This window comes from Bos javanicus, chromosome 2 (assembly GCF_032452875.1).
Source record: "Bos javanicus breed banteng chromosome 2, ARS-OSU_banteng_1.0, whole genome shotgun sequence".
Lineage (NCBI taxonomy): Eukaryota > Metazoa > Chordata > Mammalia > Artiodactyla > Bovidae > Bos > Bos javanicus.
This window is the reverse complement of record NC_083869.1, coordinates 103,203,251-103,223,211: the sequence shown is the minus strand read 5'-3', so window position 1 is coordinate 103,223,211 and position 19,961 is coordinate 103,203,251. Positions and strand designations below refer to the sequence as shown.

The 19,961-nt window shown below is 36.8% G+C and overlaps 1 protein-coding gene across 1 annotated transcript in view; it reads left to right on the top strand.

Annotated features, from left to right (window-relative positions):
- The window catches only part of ABCA12 (ATP binding cassette subfamily A member 12), a 168,665-nt gene that overhangs the window by 79,156 nt on the left and 69,548 nt on the right, over positions 1 to 19,961 (top strand). Inside the window, exons 12-18 of the mRNA XM_061431073.1 lie at positions 1,031 to 1,155; positions 4,456 to 4,629; positions 8,366 to 8,530; positions 8,974 to 9,184; positions 10,968 to 11,107; positions 12,844 to 12,963; positions 19,666 to 19,756. Of these exons, the coding sequence (XP_061287057.1) occupies positions 1,031 to 1,155; positions 4,456 to 4,629; positions 8,366 to 8,530; positions 8,974 to 9,184; positions 10,968 to 11,107; positions 12,844 to 12,963; positions 19,666 to 19,756 (1,026 nt within the window). The remainder of the gene's footprint in view (positions 1 to 1,030; positions 1,156 to 4,455; positions 4,630 to 8,365; positions 8,531 to 8,973; positions 9,185 to 10,967; positions 11,108 to 12,843; positions 12,964 to 19,665; positions 19,757 to 19,961) is intronic.

Genomic DNA, 19,961 nt, shown 5'->3' with positions numbered 1-19,961 from the left:
AATAGTGAAATTTTATTTCATAGCAAAATGTCTTCAAAAATTTAAACAGTTAGACCTTTCACCTTTTATTTCTCTCATATGTTAAAGTGCATTAAATAGTAGGTTGCAATAGCAAGGATGAAATTTATTTACTTCCGTGAGAATAATCTGATTTTAAAAATAAAGATGCACTGCTGTCTACAGAAATATTGATTCAGAACCTCCTATTAGTATTCTGAGCATGATGCATCATGCAATACATTTCTTCTTTGCATAATACCTCAATACTGAAAAGAAAGACATTCAGAATTTTGGACAACAGGCAACCACAAAATTGGAAGGGCACTAAGTCCAAAAATAAAGGAAGTATATTTGCATGAGGGATACTTCATAAAGAAACTGAAAAGGCATTTACAAAATGGAGATCACAATCTCTTAAAATAAAGTCAAAATATCATTTGTTATTCATCAAATGACCCAGATGTGAAATAATTATAATAACTATTCTAAAAGAGTTAGAAGTTAAACACATTCTATTTGAAAATGGAAATAATGATTATGAAAACCCTTTCTAAAACAAGGTGCTGGGCAAAGTTAAGAAAAAAAAATGCACTATGGCATTATGTTTCAGATTTAGCAAACTTTGTCCCAAGCTGACAATATTATGTGATCTGAGGTGAAAAAGCATCTTGAATTTGTGTGATGTTTTAAATCAAATAGAGAGATATATATTTAGCAAATTGTGTGATCAAAGTCTGCAAGGAAACCATATTTTCTTTGAATCAACCTTGCGTTGTACACATTTAAGGAAAATTTATAATCCAGAACAATCTGTTACCTTGGGTTAATGGTATCATAACAGGAATAAGTCTAAATCAGATAGAAATAGATTCTAAAGACGCAAAGTTTGCCAAAACTGAGAGACATCTGTTCCTGACACAAGGCATATATGTTGAGTATATGCTTTAGTCTAGAAGGTTTCTTTATATTAGAATGACTAAAAAGAATTACATTGCAATCCACATGTAAGTGTTGTTTTATTTTCTTGCAGGCCAGTTAATAGAAATGTTTAAAAATGTTGATGAGCTGAAAGAAGAACTGAGGAGAGCAACAGGAATGTCCAATCAGAGTATCAACAATTTGCTGGCCATTCCCATCTCTGACAACAGAGCTGAGGTGGGATGGGATATGTTTGTACTTACATCCAGGTTTTTTTTTTTTTTTTTTAAACTTTACATAATTATATTAGTTTTGCCAAATATCAAAATGAATCCATCACAGGTATACATGTGCTCCCCATCTTGAACCCTCCTCCCTCCCCCTCCCCATACCATCCCTCTGGGTCGTCCCAGTGCACTAGCCCCAAGCATCCAGTATCGTGCATCGAACCTGGACTGGCATCTCATTTCATACATGATATTTTACATGTTTCAATGCCATTCTCCCAAATCTTCCCACCCACTCCCTCTCCCATACAGTCCATAAGACTGTTCTATACATCAGTGTCTCTTTTGCTGTCTCGTACACAGGGTTATTGTTACCATCTTTCTAAATTCCATATATATGCGTTAGTATACTGTATTGGTGTTTTTCCTTCTGGCTTACTTCACTCTGTATAATAGGCTCCAGTTTCATCCACCTCATTAGAACTGATTCAAATGTTTTCTTTTTAATGGCTGAGTAATACTCCATTGTGTATATGTACCACTGCTTTCTTATCCATTCATCTGCTGATGGACATCTAGGTTGCTTCCATGTCCTGGCTGCGATGAACATTGGGGTACACGTGTCTCTTTCCCTTCTGGTTTCCTCAGTGTGTATGCCCAGCAGTGGGATTGCTGGATCATAAGGCAGTTCTATTTCCAGTTTTTTAAGGAATCTCCACACTGTTCTCCATAGTAGCTGTACTAGTTTGCATTCCCACCAACAGTGTAAGAGGGTTCCCTTTTCTCCACACCCTCTCCAGCATTTATTGCTTGTAGACTTTTGGATCGCAGCCATTCTGATTGGTGTTAAATGGTACCTCATAGTGGTTTTGATTTGCATTTCTCTGATAATGAGTGATGTTGAGCATCTTTTCATGTGTTTGTTAGCCCTCTGTATGTCTTCTTTGGAGAAATGTCTATTTAGTTCTTTGGCCCATTTTTTGATTGGGTCATTTATTTTTCTGGAGTTGAGCTGTAGGAGTTGCTTGTATATTTTTGAGATTAGTTGTTTGTCAGTTGCTTCATTTGCTATTATTTTCTCCCATTCTGAAGGCTGTCTTTTCACCTTACCTCCAGGTTTTTAAAAGTTTAAATAGCATTTAGTATTTATTGAGCACTTAATCAGTAAAACCCGGAGAAGCTGCATGCAAATCTGGTGAATTTTCCATGCAAATGATAAAATTAGAAGCCTAATTCTTAGGTGAAAATAGAAGGAAAAGTCCTGAAGCAAGAACATTACCACTGTCTGTTCCTTCCCCTCTACTTTTCCTTCCCCTTCCTTTGCCCTCTTTGTCTTCTCTTCATCTTTACCCCCAGATACTTCTTTTAAATAAGTGGTGCCATCAGTAATTCTTTCAGTTCACTATCACAATCACATTAGCTGAGGTCAATTTTCACATTTTATTATGATGATATCAAAGCAAGTTTCAGTCAAAGCAAGTTTCAGCAATGTAATCAGGGGGAAAAAGGAAGACCGTTTACAATTCATTGAAACTAAAGTAAAAACGAATACTCTTTTTTTTTTTATCTTTGAGATAAGACTGAGTATATAAATAGATATGGTTGAGAAAACTCTGGATAAGTTTGTAGGTATACCAAACGTATTTTGCTGTGAAAATGAGTAATGGCATTTCCTCATAGGCTGATAATAGGGTTTTCCATTTGAAATGTTTTGTCTTTTATCCCTTTCCCAAGTTCATTGTCTGGAAGTGTCATAGAAATTTTCCAAAAGAACTGCAGAGCTTAAGACCTCATCCATTTCAGACTTACGTGTGACAGAGTGTATCATTTCTAAACACAACCCAGTTATTCTCCAATATGGGATAAAGTTTTTTAAAATCCTTTAAGGCTGACTTTGAAATATTTATGTTTAGTTGTGTCATTTTAATTGGTTCCCCCAGACAAAAATTAAAACTGCTTTACCTTCACTTTTCTTCCTCTAGTTCTAACAATTAATATTTCTTTACCTTTACCCCTTGATTTCACCTTTCACTCATAAGATCCTAAAAGATCTAATTTCAGCAATCACATTTTTGGCTTCTGAAGAACAGGTTCAGTTTAGTAAGTAAAAGCAGATAGACAAGAGAGCATACAGTCATATTACTTTAAGAAGGAAAGAGAGAAAATTTTCTATATTCTTGAATTTCATAAGCATTTTTATTTATTTCACCTCGGTAGAAATAGAAATGACATCTTAACTTCCCGTAGTCACACATCATTTTCCAAACAACCTTTACTGTCCAGGATTCATACTATTGTGTGATTCTGGATTTTTTTCCTTCACCATTCACCTCTGGGTCCCAGAGTTTATTGGGTAAGATTGTAACTTCAAATGATTATATAAATGAAATGCAATTTAAATAAAGCAAGAATAAAATTTTAAGGCAGCAAGAGTCTTAAACTAGTAATTTTCCCAAACTTAATGCAAACCAGTTTTCTTTCTTGATATCACTACTTACCATCTTTAAGCAAGAAATCTTGGAATCACTATGGATTTCTTCTGTCTCTTTTCCCATGGCATTTCTTAAGCTTTCCAGTGAACTATGTACTCTTTAAGGACTTCCCTCATATGTCAGTCAGTCAAGAATCTGCCTGCAATGCAAAAGACCCCGGTTTGATTCCTGAGTCAGGATGATCCTCTGGAGAAGGGATAGGCTACCCACTCCAGTATTCTTGGGTTTCCCTTGTGGCTCAGCTGGTAAAGAATCCGCCTGCAATGTGGGAGACCTGGGTTTGATCCCTGAGTTGGGAAGATCCTCTGGAGAAGGGAATGGCTACCCACTCCAGTATTCTGGCCTGGAAAATTCCATGGACTGTATAGTTCATGGGGTCACAAAGAGTTGGAGCAAGCTTCACTTTCACTTTCATGTACTCATTATGGGCTTCCCAGATAGCACAGTGGTAAAGAATACCCCTGCCAGTGCAGGAGACATAAGAGACTTGGGTTTGATCCCAGGGTTGGGAAGATCCCCTGGAGTAAGAAATAGCAATCCACTCCAGTATCCTTGCCTGGAAAACTCCATTGAGAGAGGAGCCTGCGGGCTACCGTCCATGGGGTCACATACAGTTGGACATGACTGAGTGACTGAACACACATGGACTCCTTATAGGACTATTGATAGCAATTAGTGTTTTAAACAAAAAATTATTTGATTTTTAAGGCTACTTTGTCTTATTTTTAAATGAAGTTTAAAAGTATAAGAAAACTCCAAATGGACAGGTGGCTTGAAAGGATTCACAGCTAAAGTATTTTTCTTCTTCCAATTTGCAGATTATTTCTAGTGTGTTCTGGTTGCATTCTTGTGATGGAAATATGACCAATCCCAAATTGGAAGATGCAATGAAGGAATTCTGCATCATGCCTCTTCCAGAGAGATCCCGTCTATCTTACCTCATTGGACTTACATTTCTGCACTACTTAGACATTTACAACTTCACATACAAGGCAAGTTACTGTGGATGAAATGTTTTTAAATTTATTGTTTAGTATAAAAATATTTGATTATACCTGTATGCTCTCTGATACTGTAAGGAATGCAATCCATTTATGCAGCTTTTGGAATTAAAGCTTCTAGAGCTAAGTTGAACCTAATTTTAGAGCTAAGTGGAACCTTAGAGATCATATATTGCAAATTTGCATGTTTAATAGATGAGGAAATTAATCTTATGGCCTTATTAACTTTCAATTTGTATATTCAAGACCAGGAATTAAATTTAATATACACTAGAGAATGAAATACAAATGTTACAATAACTTTTTTAAGTGAATAAGCATTAATTTGATAGGATAAAAATAAAGATTAGAACAAAGTTTTTTTTTTTTCAAGTGAAAGAATTGAGGAATTTTTTTTTTGTATTATAAAATTTTTTTTGTCTTACCTTCATTAGATTTAGATAGAAGCTATCATTATTTATCCAGTAGAACAAAACAAATTGTCATTATTAGAGCTGTAAAGTCATCAGTAACTCTATCTTGCAATAAATAGATGCTTTATAAGTACTTAGTGAATAAAAAGCTGAAATAAAAATGTAAACGTTAAGAAAATTAAATACCTATATTCGCTCAAATCTCTACTAGGTTAAACTTGTTTACATGTTATTAAAAACACTGAAAAAAATGTTTTTCTTTTTAAAGTAAAAGAAAATCAGAAGCAACACAGCAGGCTTGTGTTATTGAAACATTGTAGCAAAGGAGATGACTTTTTAGGACTAGTTGTAAATAATCCTATTCCAGGTCATCATTATCCTAGTTTACATTGGCAGTGACCTCCTAACTGATCTCTTTGCCTCCACACCTGTTTCCACCACTCCAACCCCACCGTACTACTCCCTAAGCAGCAAGAGCAATTCTTTTAAAACTTGAATCAGATTATGTCATTCCTCTGTTCAGCACCTCCCCGTGGCTCCTCATTTTATCCCAGTAACCCTTGATTCCTGCAGGGGCCCCAGAGTCTGCACATCCTCTCCTTGTTTCTCAAATCCCATTTCCTATGTGGCTACTCCCTGGGTCCAGGGCTGCTGCGTGGAACCAGTCTAGGAGGTGTCCTTCCTGTGATTTCCAGAACTATGTGTCTTTATTCAACATTGACCTCAATAAGGTACCATGAGAGTCCTATTTAAAATGCAACCAACCTCATCTACAGCACTGTCAAACCTCCTTTCCTCGCTCTGTTCGTTTTCTAGGGCACCTCCAGCATACTACGTATTCTATTTAATATTCACTTTTGTTTATTTTCTGTCTGCCTCTATTTGGCTATAAGCTCCATAAGGGCCTCTTTGTTCACTGAAACGTTTCAAATACCAAAAACAGTGCCTGGCCCATAGAAGAACTTAGCAAATACTCATTAACTAAACAATAGTTATTTTACGTAAACTATGATGTATGGCTTCCCAGGTGATGCAGTGGTAAAGAATCCACCTGCCAATGCAGGAGAAGCAAAAAATGCAGTCTCAAACCCTGGGTCAGGAAGATACCCTGGAGTAGGAAATGACAACACACTCCAGTATTCTTGCCTGGAAAATTCCATGGCCAGAGGAGCCTGGTTTGCTACAGCCTAGGGGATCACAAAGAGTTTGATATGACTGAGCATGAATATGACTTAAAATGCAGAAAAACTGCAATTATTAAGTTTTTCATCTAAAATTTTAATGTTTATCTTACAATGTTTCTGCAGTGCACACATCAAACTATTTCTTGTTTAGTAATTAAATATGTGCATTTTACAAGCAGAAGACCATTCCTAGTTCTTTCTGCTGCTGCTGCTGCTGCTAAGTCACTTCAGTCGTGTCCGACTCTGTGTGACCCCATGGACTGCAGCCTACCAGGCTCCTCCACCCTGGTTTTTCCGGGCAACAGTACTGGAGTGGGGTGCCATTGCCTTCTCCCAGTTCTTTCAGGAACTGCAAATAAAAATAATGAAAAATTTCTCATCATTAATCAATTTATTTCAAATCAATGTAGGACTGCCTAGAATTTTGGCAGAACTGGAAGAAAAAAAATGAATCTGATTGCAGTTAATAGCTGTGTTATAGAGACAGCTCTGTCTTTGTAACATTTCTTCAACTGAATCTTGTGCTCACAATAGTGGTCTTTGACCCCCTTGGACATGTCAGCAGCTTTCCCTCTTAAGGAACTTCACAGATCTTTACCCCTCTACTACCTATGTCTCCTTATTCCTCCTATGGTTTGTTCATTCTCTCCTTTGTGGTGTCATCTTGGAAAGACTCCTTTTGATTTCTCAGCTAAACTCCCTACCTCCTCATATTACCCAGCCTTTTATTCATTGATTTATCTCATATCTGTTCTTCCTATTAATACAAAACTCCCTGAGTGAAAGGATGATGCCAGTTTGGGCACTACTATACCCATCACCAGTCCCTTGGACTGCAAGGAGATCCAACCAGTCCATTCTAAAGGAGATGGGTCTTGGGTGTTCTTTGGAAGGAATGATGCTAAAGCTGAAACTCCAGTACTTTGGCCACCTCATGCAAAGAGTTGGCTCATTGGAAAAGACTCTGATGCTGGGAGGGATTGGGGGCAGGAGGAGAAGGGGACAACAGAGGATGAGATGACTGGATGGCATCACTGACTCGATGGACGTGAGTCTGAGTGAACTCTGGGAGTTGGTGATGGACAGGGAGGCCTGGCGTGCTGCGATTCATGGGGTCACAAAGAGTCGGACACGACTGAACAACTGAACTGAACTGAACTGATACTCATCACCTCACCCAGTGCTGGGAACATAACAGGCACTCAATTAATGTTTATTGAATAAATGAGTGAATGAGAGAATAAAATGTACATTAAAAAAATAATTTCAGTGTTTTTTTCCTGCAACAGAAATGCATTCTGGGATTATGATTAAGCCTGATAAACCATGTGGGCTTTTTGACAGAGCTTTTCTGATTTTAAGGAGCAATTGTGATTTTTGAATAATAGTGTACACGAAGAATTATGGAATTGACGTTTGCCTTTCTGACTTTTAAAATCACTTATTTTGGCAAATTTATTGAGGTATAATTTAAATATTATAAAATTCACTCACTTTAAAGGTATAGTTTAATGGGTTTTTTTAAGCCAATTATAGAATTGTGCAACTGTTACCACAATATAATTTTATAACAATCCCAAACACAATTTTCAACACAAAAAGAAGCTTTCTGTCCATTTACAGTTATCTTATTCTGACCTCTAGCATAGGCACCGCCTCATCTATTTTATGTCTCCATAGATTTGTCATTTTTAGACCTTTTATTTAACTTGAATTGTACAATTTGTGGGTTTTGTATCTAGCTTTTTTCACTTAGTATAATGTTTTGAGTTTCATATATGTTGAAACATGTCAGTGTGTAATTTCTTTCTTTTGTCAAATAGTTTTCCAGTTTACAGATATATGTTTTGTTTATCCATTCATTTGAATTGTTTCCACTTGTTGGCTATTCTAAATAATGCTGCCATAGCCATTCCCATACAAATCTTTGTGTGGGCATATTTTTTAAATTTCTGTTGGGTAAATATCTAGGAATCAAATTGTTGATTGTATGGTAAATTTATGTTTATTTAGTAAGCTTCCAAAATATTTTACAAAGTGACTGTACCTTTTGATATTTTCACCAACAGTGTGGGAGGGTTCCAGTTTCTCCACAAAAAAATAATTTCTTTTCTTTTTTGTTCCTGTTAGGTATTTTTCCCTAGGGAAAATCAAAAGCCAATAGAAAAGATGATAGAACTCTTCATAAGGCTAAAAGAGATCCTCAATCAGATGGCTTCTGGCACGCGACCGCTGCTAGACAAAATGAGGTCCCTGAAACAAATGCATCTGCCCAGAAGTTTTCCACTAACACAGGTAGAAAAGCCGCCCAGTAATGTTCGTGCTGAAAAATTCCTTTTGTCATTTTAACTTTTGCTGCTGCTGCTGCTAAGTTGCTTCAGTTGTATTCGACTCTGTGCGACCCCATAGACGGTAGCCCACCAGGCTCCTCTGTCCCTGGGATTCTCCAGGCAAGAATACGGGAGTGGGGCTTAACTTTTGAGATTAGTTATAATACATTCAACTACAGATAGAGTACATTGTCCAAAGTCACTTACAGAAAAACTCTTTTACTATGGCAAAAGTTTTTGCCTCTTGAATTGCAGAAGTTTAGCATTCTGTATTTGCATTTGGGATACTATTTTAAAGAAATTGTGGAATTGAAAGAATTCTCCAGACATTATCAGGTTTTTCATATTGTTTTAAATAGCATTTATAGCTCGTATAATGTTAATAAATCATGTATTTTTATCTCACAGGCAATGTATAGAAACAACCGGATAAACACTCCCCAAGGATCATTTGGTACCATTTCCCAAGCACTGTGCTCCCAAGGAATTACCACTGAATATTTAGTTGCCTTGCTGCCCTCTTCTCAGAGGCAGAAAGGCAATCACACTAAGGACTTTCTAACTCATAAATTAAGTAAAGAGCAAATTGCTGCAAAGTATGGAATTCCCTTACATGCCAGTGAGTATACTTCGAAATAAGCACGATAATATCACCTCCTAACATTGTCTACTAAATCTTAGTCTTTTTTTTTATTGGCTGTATACCTTCTGTTGTACAATAAATCCTTGTATCTTATTTTATACATAGTAGTCTGTGCCTCTTTGTACCCTACACCACCTTGTCTCTTCTTCCTTCTCTTTCTCCGCTGGTAACCGCTACTTTGTTTTCTATAGCTGTGAGTCTGTTTTTTTTTGTTATATTCACTATTTTGTTGTGGTTTTTGGTTTTCACATATAAATGACGTACAGTATTTGTCTTTGTCTGACATTTCACTTAGCATAATGTCCTCCAAGTCCACCCACGTTATTGCAAATGGCAAAATTTCATTCTTTTTTATGACTAAAATTCCATTGTGTATATATATACCACATCTTTACCCATTCATCTGTTGATGGACACTTAAGTTGCATCCATATCTTGATAAACGTAGAAAATGTCTTTATGAACATTGGGGTGCATGTATCTTTTTAAAGTAGTGTTTTGATTATTTTGGGTATATACCCAGAAGTAGAAGTGTTGAGTCATAGAGTAGTTTTATTTTTAGTTTCTTGAGAAAAACTCCATAATGTTTTCCACAGTGGCTGTAACAATTTACATTCCCACCAATAGTGTGCCAGGGTTCCCTTTTCTCCACATCCTTGCCATCATTTGTTATTTGTGTTCTTTTTGATGATGGCCATCATTACAGGTGTGAGGTGATATCTCATTGTAGTTTTGATTTGCATTTCCCTCCTAATTAGCAATGTTGAACATCATTTCATGTGCCTATTGGCCATCTGCATTTCCTTTTTGGAAAAATGATAGGTCTTCTCCCCATTTTTAATTGTTTTTTAAAATGGTGCATTGTAATCTTAGCATTTTATTTTAAATGAAGCATTAATTTTCCCAAAGAAAACATTCATATAGCACTTGCCACACATCAAGCATGTTCAGCATATCAACTCATTCACTCTTCACAACAACCCTATGAGGTAGGTGTTACTATAGCTGCAACTTAGCAAGAGAAATGAGGCACGAAGTAATTGAGTAACCTGGCCACAGTGCCCAACATGAAAAAACAAAGCTAGGATTGAAACCCAGGCAATCTGCCGCCAAGTCTAGCTTCTTAACCACTACACCTTGCCAGTGAATGATACCATAACATGCCTTAAATCTGCTCAGTATTTTTTCTTAACTTTTTAGAATTAGAAATTTGTCTCACACATAAAAGAGTTTCATGACTGTAGGAGAACTACAAATGTTCAGTGGCACATCAAAGCTGTTTATTTGATCTATAAGCTTTGAGATGTGAAATATGATCAGCTGAGTTCTTCCAAGCAATATGGGGTGTTTAGTAGAGCAATTGGATTGACACATTTATACATCTTTGTATTCATCCAGCAAACATTTATTGGACAGCTCTTATGTATCTGTTGCAATAGCAGAATTTTGTATATTTTGTAAAATTAAGTGAAGAAGATCTGTCGGAAGACATTCTGAAATGTGGTTTTCAACCTTTCTAACCTTTCCTCTTGGCAAAATGCCATCACTTATTATGCACTTTCTTGTTAGATTAAACTTACACCCAAAAAGGATGTGTTACTACGCTTTCTTACTTTGATACCAGATGCCTTGTGTTTGTTGATAGCAAAGGACATACAAGACATGTATTTTGGGGTGTTGTAACAATAATTTTTGTCAATTTACCATAAATAAATTTTAAATATATATTAAATGATTTTATTGTGCTTTCTCTTTCCAGCACCGTTTTGCTTTTCCCTTTATAAGGACATCATTAATATGCCTGCTGGACTGGTGATTTGGGCTTTCTTGAAACCCATGTTGTTGGGAAGGATTTTGTATGCACCATACACCCCCGTCACAAAGGCGATAATGGAAAAGGTTTGACCATTAATACTCAAAGTTTCTGTCTTAAGATGATTTTTAAAGTAGTCAGCTTCCAAATTTACTCTAGTTGGCTCAGATATTTTTCTAGCCTACGTACTGTTTACCTTTGGCTTTCTGAAACTCTTAACAATTCTCAACTTCTGCCCTGTATATGTGTAATGATGTAGATTGGATAGTAGCTCCTTGAAGAGAAATGAACCATGTTGACACTTGAGAATGAGGTTAGTTGTAGCATGACCTCAGACTTTTCAATTTATCACCCAAAGCAGGAAATTTTTCTACAGCTGGCATCTAACTTTCAAAGTGTGTACAAATAATGGCACTAGAAAAAATAATAGTGGGCATATATAGCTAGTTTGAACAAAAGCAATTGCTAAATTATAGCAATTCATATAGGCTTCATATTTGGTTATGCAATTTAACATCCTATAATTATATACAAGATAGATGTTGAGAAAGACAGCATTATTAACAGTAACTATACTTATCAACTACATAGTATAACCATAATAGCCTTTTTCTCTCATTCTTAAATTTGACATTAGTGATTTGAATTATAAACTTGATGCTTTCAAAATGATAAGAGTGAAGGTAAAAAAGTGATACTTTATCATTACTTGGTCATTAAACTATAGTTTATGTAAATATTGGTCTATATAAAAATAGACATGAAGTCATCACTCATTTCTGGAATGATCTTTGCTTTTACTATTTGTGTTTTAATATCTTATTTGCTTTATTGGCTGCACACTTCTCCATAATTTTGCACAAATGAAGTCATTACATGCTTATTTTCTAAAGGTAGTTTTTTCTGTTTTGCTTGCCTCTCATCTTTTTCTCCTTGCTTGATCCTGCTCTTCCTTTCATGTAAACTAATGAATGTTAACTTTCAAAGATGTGGCTTTTGATAATTTATGTACATTCCTCTAATCCTTTATATATTATTATTCTGGATGCATTCATATGCAGAATGGTCATTGTTTGCATTATTAAAATAAGGCTTCATTATAATGCTTTTCTACATATTACTTTAGTCACACAGCAATACCTTGTGGAAATTCTTCCAATTCAGTAGATATAGTTTATTCATTCTTTTTGAAGACTGAACATTTTTTCATACTCAGTCAATTCTCAGTTGTTGGGCATTCTTTTTATTTCTAGTGTTTATTTTTGTTGTTGTTGTTCATGTAAATAATGTGGCAACAAATACTTTGTGTATATGACTTGACACAGGGATATTTTTATTTCACTGAGGTGAATGTTCAAGATTGAGGGACTGAAGAATATTGTATTCTATTTTAATGACTGTCATCAGATTGCTTTCCAGAAAAAGCTATACACATCCCTTTCCACCAGTATTACAAGAAAGCATCCGTCTTCTTATATCCTTGAACTAGAATGTTTCTCTAGTAGTAAAGTTAAATGTACCATTGCTAAAAGTGGGTAACTTGTGAGAATTCCAGAAGATGTGCTTTCCTTTCAGCTATACATTTTCAGTGGACATAAAGTAAACCTTAAATTTTCCAGAATTTTTATTTGTAACCTTGACCCTATAAAAGCTGCCACTTAAAAAATTTTGACCATGTGGGAAATTTCTGACAATGTTTTACTAACTCTACTTTTTAGAACTGTTTCTTAGAGTTATATAACAAAACAACCTTGAGATACCTTTTAGAAATACAGGAAAAATACCAATGGGCCAGATTTATTTCTGTTTCTTTGTCTTTTAGTCTAATGTAACCCTCAGGCAGTTGGCAGAATTAAGAGAAAAATCTCAAGAGTGGATGGATAAGTCACCGCTTTTCATGAATTCCTTCCAACTGTTAAACCAGACGATTCCAATGCTCCAGGTGAGAGACAGTTCTGTCATTCCCTTTCGTATGGATTATAATTCGTTGAGATTTGAATCACCTTCATTAGGAGAATGGGCAGTTAGTAATGTAGAATCCACATTCAACAGATTAAAATTGCCTCTCCTCCAGACAGCAGGTGTGAGACAGGATAACAGATATGTCATTCATGTTTGTAACCTTCCTCACCTTATACCACAGTTTCTCTGTATGTAATTCAGAGATAAATCATTTTACAAGTTAATTCTGACACACACTTAGTGATACAAATCTATTTTCCAAAACTAAAATGCCATAAAATCTACTTAAAATATGCTTATTTTATTTCTCTAAGTTATGTTTTGCTATTTTAACTAAACCAGAATTCCTAAAGTACTGATATTCTGAAGAAGAATGTTAAATTTAGGGAGTTCTTTGGTTGAAATATTTGACAAAGCACCTCAAATACAACACACACAAGTTGAAAAGTATCATCTCAATTCTCATAAAAGATACAGAAATCTCTGAAGAGGATGCAAGTAGTGTTGGGAAATGTTCCAATCACCAAGAGAGCTATTGGCAGCTAAATATCAGGCTAGTGATAAAGAACCCACTTGCCAATGCAGGAGCCATAAGAGATGTGGGTTCAATCACTAAATCGGGAAGATGCCCTGGAGGAGGGCATGGCAACCCACTCCAGTGTTCTTGCCTGGAGAATCCCATGTACAGAGGAGCCTGGCAGGCTACAGTCCATAAGGTTGCAGAGAGTCAGACATGACTGAAGCGACTTAGTATGCCCAAACATCAGGCAGCAGAGGTAGACCCATTATCAATGGGAGAAGAGAACATTTTCAGGAATGGTGACAACTTAGAAACTTCAAAATAGTATGGATTGGATAGTCAAAGAATTGATAGAGGCCCTTGGAGCCTAGAAGATTTTTGCAACAGCAACAACAAAAATGCCCTTGTTTATAATCATGGCTCAAAAAGTTAAACATAGAACAAAGAATTTGTGTCATACAATTTTGGTAAAAAAAGTTATACCCAAAAGATGTTTTACCCATCTTGACTAATAGTGATAATTAAGGACTTCCCTGGTGGCTCAGATGGTAAAGCGTCTGCCTACAATGCGGGAGACCTGGGTTCGATCCCTGGGTTGGGAAGATCCACTGGAGAAGGAAATGGCAACCCACTCCAGTAGTCTTGCCTGGAATATCCCATGGACAGAGAAGTGTGGTAGGTACAGTCCATGGGGTTGCAAAGAGTCAGACACGACTGAGCCACTTCACTTGCATTTTACTCATAATTACAATTGCAACCTAAATTTTATTAGAAATATAACACTAATTTCTAAATAGATATTTAGCACAATTAATATAAGTGAAGTGAAGTGAAGTGAAGGTCATTCAGTTGTGTCTGACTCTTTGCAGCCCCTAGGATGGTCCATGGAATTCTCTAGGCCAGAATACTGGAGTAGGTAGCTGTTCCCTTTTTTAGGGGATCTTCTCAACCTAAGGATTGAACCCAGGTCTTCTGCGTTGCTGCTGCTGCTGCTAAGTCGCTTCAGTCGTGTCCGACTCTGTGCGACCCCATAGACAGCAGCCAACCAGGCTCCCCGTCCCTGGGATTCTTTAGGCAAGAACATTGGAGTGGGTTGCCATTTCCTTCTCCAATGCATGAAAGTGAGAAGTGAAAGTGAAGTCGCTCAGTCGTGTCCCACTCTTCGTGACCCCATGGACTGCAGCTTATCAGGCTCCTCCGTCCATGGGGTTTTCTAGGCAAGAGTTACTGGAGTGGGGTACCATCGCCTTCTCCGTCCACGTTGCTGAGCACCAAAGAATTGATACTTTTGAACTGTGGTGTTGGAGAAGACTCTTGAGAGTCCCTTGGACTGCAAGGAGATCCAACCAGTCCATCCTAAAGAAAATCAGTCCTAAATGTTCATTGGAAGGACTGATGCTGAAGCTGAAACTCCGATACTTTGGCCACCTTATGTGAAGAGCTGACTCATTTGAAAAGACTCTGATGCTGGGAAAGATTGAGGGCAGGAGGAGAAGGGGATGACAGAGGATGAGATGGTTGGATGTCATCACCGACTCAGTGGGCATGAGTTTGAGAGGATGGCATCACCGACTCAGTGGACATGAGTCTGAGTAAACTCCAGGAGTTGGTGATGGACAGGGAGGCCTGAGGCCTGGTGTGCTGCAGTCTGTGGGGTCGCAAAGAGTCAAACATGACTGAGAGACTAAACTGAACTGAACTCCCGCATTGCAGGCGGATTCTTCACCAGAGGAGCTACCAGGGAAGCCCATAATTTAAAATAAACTTTTCATCAAATGTCTTCCCCACACTTTTCTATTAAATGTAGTTCTGATTTTAAATATGTCCATTTTTTAAATATCCTACTTTTCTCTGATCTTAAACACAATATTATCTTGATTAAATGTCAGTTTTCTCCTTCTCCCCACAGTTTTACTGAGAAATAATTAACATAATCAATGTATCAGTTTAAGGTGTAGAACATGATGGTTTGAGATATATATAGAAATGATTGGGCTTCCTAGGTGGCGCTCATGGTAAAGAGCCCACCTGCCAATGCAGGAGACAACGAGACACAGGTTCAATCTCTGGGTCAGGAAGATCCCCTGGAGTAGGAAAAGCCAAATCACTCCAGTGTTCTTACCTGGAAAATTTCACAGACAGAGGAGCCTGGTGGGCTAGAGTCAGTGGGGTCACAAAGAGGTGGACACACCTGAAGCAACTGAGCATTCTTTGGTGTTGCCTTTCTTTGGGATTGGAATGAAGCCAGGCTTCAGCAATACGTGACCCGTGAATTTCCAGATGTTTGAGCTGGTTTTAGAAAAGGCAGAGGAACCAGAGATCAAATTGCCAACATCTGCTGGATCATGGAAAAAAGCAAGAGAGTTCCGGAAAAACATCTATTTCTGCTTTATTGCCTATGTCAAAGACTTTGACTGTATGGATCACAATAAACTGTGGAAAATTCTGAAAAAGATGGGAATACCAGACCACCTGATCTGCCTCTTGAGAAACCTATATGCAGGTCAGAAAGCAACAGTTAGAACTGGATATGGAACAACAGACTGGTTCCAAATAGGAAAAGGAGTACGTCAAGGCTGTATATTGTCACCCTGCTTATTAACTTCTATGCAGAGTACATCATGAGAAATGCTGGGCTGGAAGAAACACAAGCTGGAATCAAGATTGCCAGGAGAAATATCAATAACCTCAGATATGCAGATGACACCACCCTTACGGCAGAAAGTGAAGAACTAAAGAGCCTCTTGATGAAAGTGAAAGAGGAGAGTAAAAAGTTGGCTTAAAGCTCAACATTCAGAAATCTAAGATCATGGCATCTGGACCCATCACTTCATGGGAAATAGATAGGGAAACAGTGGAAACAGTGTCAGACTTAACTTTTTTAGGGCTCTAAAATCACTGCAGATGGTGATTGCAGCCATGAAATTAAAAGACACTTACTTACCCCTTGGAAGAAAAGTTATGACCAACCTAGACAGCATATTAAAAAGCAGAGATATTACCAGATCTTGAGATATTGCCAGATAATGAGATGCTTGGATGGCATCACTGATTCAATGGACATGAGTTTAAGCAAACTCAGGGAGATAGTGATGGACATAGAAGCTTGGCTCGCTCTAGTTCATGGGGTCGCAAAGAATCGGACACAACTTAGCAACTGAACAGCAACAGTAGTTCTGACTGGTGTGAGATGGTACCTCATTGTGGTTTTGATTTACATTTCTCTAAAGCGATGTTGAGCATCTTTTCATGTGCCAGTTGGTCATCTGTGTTTCTTCTTTGGAAAAATGTCTATTTAGATCTTTTGCCCATTTTTCTATTGGGTTATTTGTGTTTTTTGTTAATTAGTTGTATGCACTATTTGTATATTTTGGAAATTAAGCCCTTGTCAGTTGCATCATTTGCAAAAAAAAAAATAAAATAAAATAAAAAGCAGAGATATTACTTTGCCAACAAAGGTCCATTTAGACAAGGCTATGGTTTTTCCAGTGGTCATGTATGGATGTGAGAGTTGGACTATAAAGAAAGCTGAGCACTGAAGAATTGATGCTTTTGAACTGTGATATTGGAGAAGACTCTTGAGAGTCCCTTGGACTGCAAGGAGATCAAACCAGTCCATCCTAAACAAGATCAGTCCTAGGTGTTCGTTGGAAGGACTGATGTTGAAGCTGAAACTCCAATACTTTGGCCACCTGATGTGAAGAGCTGACTCATTTGAAAAGACCCTGATGCTGGGAAAGATTGAGGGCAGGAAGAGTAAGGGACGACAGAGGATGAGATGGTTGGATGGCATCACTGACTCAATGGACATGGGTTTGTGTAGACTCCGGCAGTTGGTGATAGACAGGGAGGCCTGGCGTGCTACAGTTCATGGGGTCGCAAAGAGTCGGACACGACTGCACGACTGAACTGAACTGAAGCAACTGAACACACACACACACATTACGAAATGATCACCATAGTAGATTTAGTTACCACCTATCATCTCATGTACATACAATAAAAATAAAGGAAAAAAGAATTTTCTCTTTGTGATGAAAACTCTTAGGATCTATTCTAGCAACATTCCTATGTGTGGTACAGCAGTATTAATTAATAGTCATCATGTTGTAGATTGCATCCCTGGTATCTTATAATTCAAAGTTTGTATCTTTTGACCACCTTCATCCAGTTCCCCATCTACCCACTCCCTACATCTGATAATCACAAATGTTCATTCCAAGTGGCCTTTTTTAGTGAGTTTCAGATAATAAGGGCTACATAAACAATGCCTTATTGACACATGTATTTCCTCAGTGAGAAATTGCTCTTTTCTCCTGAAACCTTTTTTTCAGTGAACAGATAAAAATCCCACACATACCATTTCATTAAGGAAAGTTTTGCTGGCTAAAGAAGTGAATTAACAAGGGACATGATCTATGCATAATAGTTCCAAAGTACAGTAATTTGGTAAGAAGAAAATTCTGTGACCATGTTCATAAAAGTATCACCATCTAATGGGAGTATCTTTATTCTGTTCTAGACCAAAATAAGTTATTATTCTTAATTATTGAGGAAAATTTATTCCTGAAAATGTGTATAGAATTTGATATTTCAAGATTTTAGTACATGACCTGGCTTTGCCATTGTGAAATCATAGGCAAATGACTTAAAATGCTTTTTACAGTTTATGAAACTCTAAAATGGGTCTGTTGATAACTGCTTCACAGACTTGTGAAGATTACATTGTGTGGAAGCATTTGAAAATAATATTCTATATCATAGACAGGACTGATTGTAACAGGAACAGTAAGAGAATGGAAATAATTTGATGGATCATCTTTGACTTGGAACTAACATAGTGCTTTGTTTATTAGTAATGCTCTGATTCAGATTTCCTACAATGAGCAAATTCCTAGTAAATAATTAGATTTTAAAGAACTTGGGTTATCATTGTATATAGTTGTGTGATAGCCATCTGTCTTCATGCTGCCAACTACACTTAGGTTCCTTAGGAGCTATATGTTTAGCAAATTATATTATATATGCTATATTAATACATATTATTCTTAATCATTTACTTCCATGATAACAAAATGAGATATTGGTAAGAAGGACAGAATAATAAGTGGTACTGAACTATCCTCTAAAAAGAAAACAACTTAAGCCTAGCTCACATAAAAATGAAGTCATGAATTCATACATAAGATGAATAAACATTTCTTTAATCAAGTTGAAGTCTCTCTCTTCGACTTTCCCTTTGGCCCTTATTAATTGTACATTCTTAAGGAATTTATATAGCTTCTTGAGTCCTAGCCTTGTCATCTATTAACTTGGGATAGTAATAGTACTTATGTCTAGGTATTAGGGAAAACTAAGTGAGAAAATCAAGGTATATTCTATTAGACAGTACCCAGCACATAGTAAGAACTCAATAAGTATTACCTAGTAGATAACATCAGCAGTAGAAGTTATGTCTCCTAATTTGGGAGATAGCTATAAGAGTCTTTATATTTTAAACACTTTTAAAAAAAATTTTCAGTTTTGCCATCAGTATGGAGTAATTTTAAGTTTTATGATCAGTTTATTTTTTCTGTGTTCACCTAGCTGCACTTATTATAGAATAAAACAATACCATAATAATTTACGTTTGACTAATCTGGTTAGATTCTACTTTACAGGAAAATAACCTGAAGCTGGAAAAGGCTGAGTGCTTGCTGAAAGCCTCACAGCTAGGAAGTAGCAGGACTAGAATATAAATCAGTTGTGATATCACATTCCACATAGACACCACCATTTTTAAAGCCTCTTTTGTTTGTTTCAACTGAACAAAGTCCAATTGTGAACGGTTAAAATTCTATAACGTATGTTAAAAACAATTGATACAGTAGCTATGGGGGAAAAGCGTTTTCCGTTAAACATGGCTTCCCTATGTGGTTAATTATGGTTATATCTGGCTACTTCTACATGGTGACAATTGTGACATTGTGTCTATAGAGGAGCAAAAACTCAGAATTAGCAGTCACAAACCTTCTCTTTCTTTCTCGAAGATTTGTATGGGACCCTTTACAAGATGGTGGACTGAGAATGCCCAGTAGTGATACCTCATTTCATTGTGGTGTTATTAAAGAGACAGTGATTAAACATGTTCTTTGAAACTGACTCCCTATTATTGTTTGTTAGAATACTCTAAGGAATCCCTTTGTGCAAGTTTTTGTAAAATTCTCCGTGGGACTTGATGCTGTTGAACTTTTGAAACAGATAGATGAACTCGGTGAGTCCAGATTCAAAAAAACCTTTATTTACCTGTCATGTCAGAAATGTGAAAAGCATTGTCCCATATAAGATCTTAAAATCCTGAGTATATCTATCCATCTTTCTCCTAGTAAATTGCACAGTTAAACGTAATGATTATTTGGATACCCAGTTCGTGTGGTTGGTCTCAATAACTATAATGCAATGTATTCCGTGTAAATGCA